Genomic DNA, 4,147 nt, shown 5'->3' on the forward strand with positions numbered 1-4,147 from the left:
AGCAGGAGGGGAGGGGGAGGGGGAGGAGGGCGGTGGGGGGACAGAATCCACCTTGTGGACCCAGCACCACCACAGGGGGCTCATGGAAGGGGGGCACTGTCCCCCAGTGTCTCCAGGTGACCCTCCCCTTCCACCCGACCTATCCTTGGCTCCTGGTGTGCGGGTGCTGGGAACTCAGGCCCTGGCTTCTGCTCAAGGCTAGGCTCGACCTCCGTTTTTTTTTTTTTTTTGGATCCAGTCGTGGGGCCTGAACTCGGCCTGGGCGCTGTCCCTCAGCTCTTCAGCTCAAGGCTAGCACTCTACCACTTGCGCCACAGCGCCACTTCTGGCTTTTTTCTGTGGTGCTGAGGAATCGAACCCAGGGCCTTGAGCATGCAAGGCAAGCGCTCTACCACTGAGCCACCTTCCCAGCCTTTTTTCTTATTTCTTATGTGGTGCTGAGGAATCGAACCCAGGGCCTTGAGCATGCAAGGCAAGTGCTCTACCACTGAGCCACCTTCCTAGCCCTAGGCTCTAGCTCTGAAGCTACACTTGTTCATTGGAGATGAGTCACATATGCTAAGTGCTGGTGGCTCATGCCTGTCATCCTAGCTACTCAGGACGCTGAGATATGAGGACTGAGGTTCAAATCCAGCCCAGGTAATAAAGTCTATAAGATTCTATCATCAATTAATCAACAGAAAACCAAGAGTGGTGCCATGGCTCAAGTGATAGAGTGCTTGCCTTGAGCAAAAGAGCTTAGGGGTCAACACCCAGGCTCTGAGTCCAAGCCTTATATCTGGAAAAAAGAAAGAAAAGCTCACCTATGCCAGGTGCTGGTAACCCTTGCTGCCGGGGAGCCTGAGGTTGCATTTCGAAGCCAGACTGGCCAGAAGAACCTGTGAGGTTCTTTTCTTTCTGTCTGTGGGGCTTGAATTCAGGGCCTGGACACTGTCCCTGAGCCTCTTTGTGCTCAAGGCAAGTTTCTGGTTTTTGTGTGGTTCACTGGAGATAAGAGTCTCACGGACTTTCCTGCCGGGACTAGCTTTGAACCTTGATCTTCAGACCCCAGCCTCCTGAGGAGCGAGGATGACAGGTGTGAGCCACCAGTACCTGGCTGCGAGGCTCTTATCTCCAATCAACTTCTCAGAAAAAGCTAGAAATAGGCTGGGAAGGTGGCTCAGTGGTAGAGTGCCTGCCAAGCAAGCACAAAACCCTGGGTTGGATTCCTCAGCACCACATAAGCAGAAAAAGCTGGAAGTGGCGCTGTGGCTCAAGTGGTAGAGCGCTAGCCTTGAGCACAAGCAGCTCAGGGACAGTGGCCAGGCCCTGATTTCAAACTCCAGGGCAGACACACACAGAAAGGAATCTCATACATCCATCTGTGGGGGGGAGAGGGGCTTTGAACTGTGATCTCAGATCTCAGACTCCCGAGGTGCTAGGAATACAGTTGGGGGCCTGGGATGCTTTACTCCGCATCAATTTCTGTATGCAACCCAGCATCTCAGCCCACGGGGAACCCCAACTCTGGGCAGACCCAGGCCATTCCTGCCCAGGGTGCCATCTCACCCACCTGTCCCCCTTCATTGTGCTCTCGTCTCCCCAGCTTTAGATCACTGCCCCTAGCACCCCCAAACCCCCCCCGTGAACCCATTTCTGTGCCCCCAGGCCTCATTTCTATTCTCATGGTCCCGTCTTGGTCCCAGACCCCCAGTCCTCCCTACCCAGTTGTGTCCTCCCCACGGCCACACCCCTACCTCTCCCAGCCCCACCCCTGCCTCCCCCCATCTCTGTCCCCCACTACCACCTGTGTCCCCCCCACGCTGTCCCCTCCACTGGAGGCCCAGGGCAGCGGGGACAGACGGAACCGCACAGGCGATGGAAGAGGCGAAGGATGGGCCCCAGGCTTCTTACCCGCTGTCTCCTGGGAGGCCAGGTCCCCATGGTCCAGCGCTGGGCCCCGCTGCTGCACCCACTGCGCCCCAGCTCTGCCTGTGGCCGCCGCCTCCCGCCCTCTTCCTGGGGCGGCGCCTGGGCTGGGCCTCGCCTGGTCTGGGGCCTCCACCCCGCGCCGCCCCGTCCCGTGCCCTGCGTCCCTCTCTCTCTATGCTCTTGGCTATGGACAGGGGCGGCTGGAGCCCCAGATGATGGCCCCCTAGGGGAGGGAGCCCCCCTTCCCGGGAGGTGGCCTGCCCTCCTTCCCCCAGCTTTGCAGGGGGGTGAGGGAGGGCAGCACTTCTCCCCTGGGGCTCGGGCCTCTTGCCCGCCTCATTAATAAAGTGGATAAAATCTAAACACTGGAAAATGTGAGCCTCCCCGCCCCTGTGGGCTGGGCCTTGGGAGGGGGCTGGGCCTGTGTGGGGCACAGGGCTGACAGCCCCCCTTCTTGCAGAGTTTTGTGGGTGACGGCTGTGCGTGAGGCCCAGTCTGGCCATGGGAGTTTAAAGCCAGGCCCTGGCAGCAGGCCCCACCCTTCCGCTCTGAGGACAAGGGGGACTCAAGGGAACCCCCAGGGAGCGGCCGCCCGCTGGAGGGCCGGTTGGACAAGGTGTTGACAGCCATGCTGGGAGCCCCAACAGCTACAGCCGGGGGTGACACCCCGACACCCTGTGCTGACCTGTCCCATCCTGAAGTTACTGCAAGTCACCCCCAACCTTGCGCCCTGGACACCCTGTCACCCCGCATGTCAGCCCCTCGGTCCTGGGGTGCTGTTACCTGATACCTGGCACCCCAGTTGCTGGACGTGGGTGTTACCCCAACACTGAAAGACCCCTGAAACCCACCCAGGTACCCTTGCCCCCAAATTCCCAGCACCCCAAGACAGTCACATAGTTGGTGTGGACCGGGCCCCCCACCAACTGCCTGGACCCTAAAGACAGCTCTGACCCATGGGGCTGAGTCACAGCCGCCCCCACCGGCTCTCACCCGAGCATTCCTGCGGGGACCTCTTCCCTCCGGTCTGGCCCGGTCCCAGCCCCCCTTCTTGATCCCCTCAATCCCAGGATGAAGCTCACTGTCAAAACAAGCGCTGGGTTTATGGGATTCCGGGCGCCCAGGCCCGGGGTGGGGACGTGTGGGGGTCCGGGTTGGCAGGCTCGAGCCGTGGGGAATGGCCAGGCGCTGCCTGCAGGCCGGGTGGCCCTGATTCAATCAGGAGCGGAGGAGATGGATTGCAGCTGCCGCGTTCCTTCCCCGCGGGGTCCCCCCCAGTCACACGGACCCGCCAGCAGCACATAGAGCCTTTATGTCCCACACAGCAAAGGTCCGTACAAAAGCCGCCCGCGGGCCGGGGGAGGGGGGATTTGGGGGTTCACAGCAGACTGCTCCGGATGCAGAGGTAACAGACTCCACGTGGAGGGGCTCCCCACGGCAGACGGTGGCGCCGCCTGTGCTCAGGGGAGGGACCCCCTTCCTAGTATCTTCTTGGGCACCCCCTCTTTTGCATTTCCTGGGGGCACCCCATTTTGTTTCGCTGGGACATGACCCTTTTTTGTATTTTCTGAGGCTTGCCCACTTTAGTGTTGGCTGGGGGCACCCCCTTTTTGTACTAAGGAGGCCAAAGTTCCCCCAAAAGATCCCAGGCCCCAGAGGGGCCGGTGTGGCCAGAGGGGCGGGGGAGGGGGCGCCCTCCCACATGACCCCTGACCCTGTTGAGGTAGTGGGGACGCAGGCAGGGGCCAGGCCCCCACTCCCCCCGCCCCCCAGTCCTGGGAAGTGGGGGCTCCGGCCGGGGCCCCCCTCCATCAGATGAGGTCCGGTGGGATTCCTAGTAGCGGCCGACCTTGGCGTCCCCGATGGCGCCCCAGACGTCGAAGACGAACTCGTCCGGGAAGGCGAAGTCGCCCAGCCGCTCGTCCAGCGCCTCAGCCAGCTCATCCGGGTTCCTTTTGTCCCTGCCCAGTTCCACCATGGTGGCCGCTGTGGGGGGCCGGGCAGAAGGGGGCTCAGGGACGGAGCCAGGAGCCGCCGCCGCCGGCCGCACCCCGGGGGGGACCCCGCCTACCCAGCTCGGTGTCTCGGATGCCCATGTAGCTCTCCAGCAGGTCATCCACCTTCTCGATGGCTTTCTCCTCGAAGGCCGAGGGCTGGGGGGCAAGGCGGGGTGGGGGGGACACATGGACCGGCTGCCGGGGCCCCGCGAGCCGGGCCGGGAGCGCGCGGAGGCTGG

The 4,147-nt window shown here is 62.2% G+C and overlaps 1 protein-coding gene across 1 annotated transcript in view; it reads right to left on the reverse strand.

Annotated features, from left to right (window-relative positions):
- Positions 1 to 3,207: 3,207 nt before the first annotated feature.
- Positions 3,208 to 4,147, reverse strand: part of Gipc1 (GIPC PDZ domain containing family, member 1) — a 10,707-nt gene continuing 9,767 nt past the window's right edge. The window contains exons 8-9 of the mRNA XM_013034167.1: positions 3,983 to 4,102; positions 3,208 to 3,897 (exon numbers count right to left, since the gene is read on the reverse strand). Of these exons, the coding sequence (XP_012889621.1) occupies positions 3,746 to 3,897; positions 3,983 to 4,102 (272 nt within the window). The 3' untranslated portion in view covers positions 3,208 to 3,745. The remainder of the gene's footprint in view (positions 3,898 to 3,982; positions 4,103 to 4,147) is intronic.

Source organism: Dipodomys ordii, unplaced genomic scaffold (assembly GCF_000151885.1).
Source record: "Dipodomys ordii isolate 6190 unplaced genomic scaffold, Dord_2.0 Scaffold184, whole genome shotgun sequence".
In the NCBI taxonomy this organism is placed as follows: Eukaryota; Metazoa; Chordata; class Mammalia; order Rodentia; family Heteromyidae; genus Dipodomys; species Dipodomys ordii.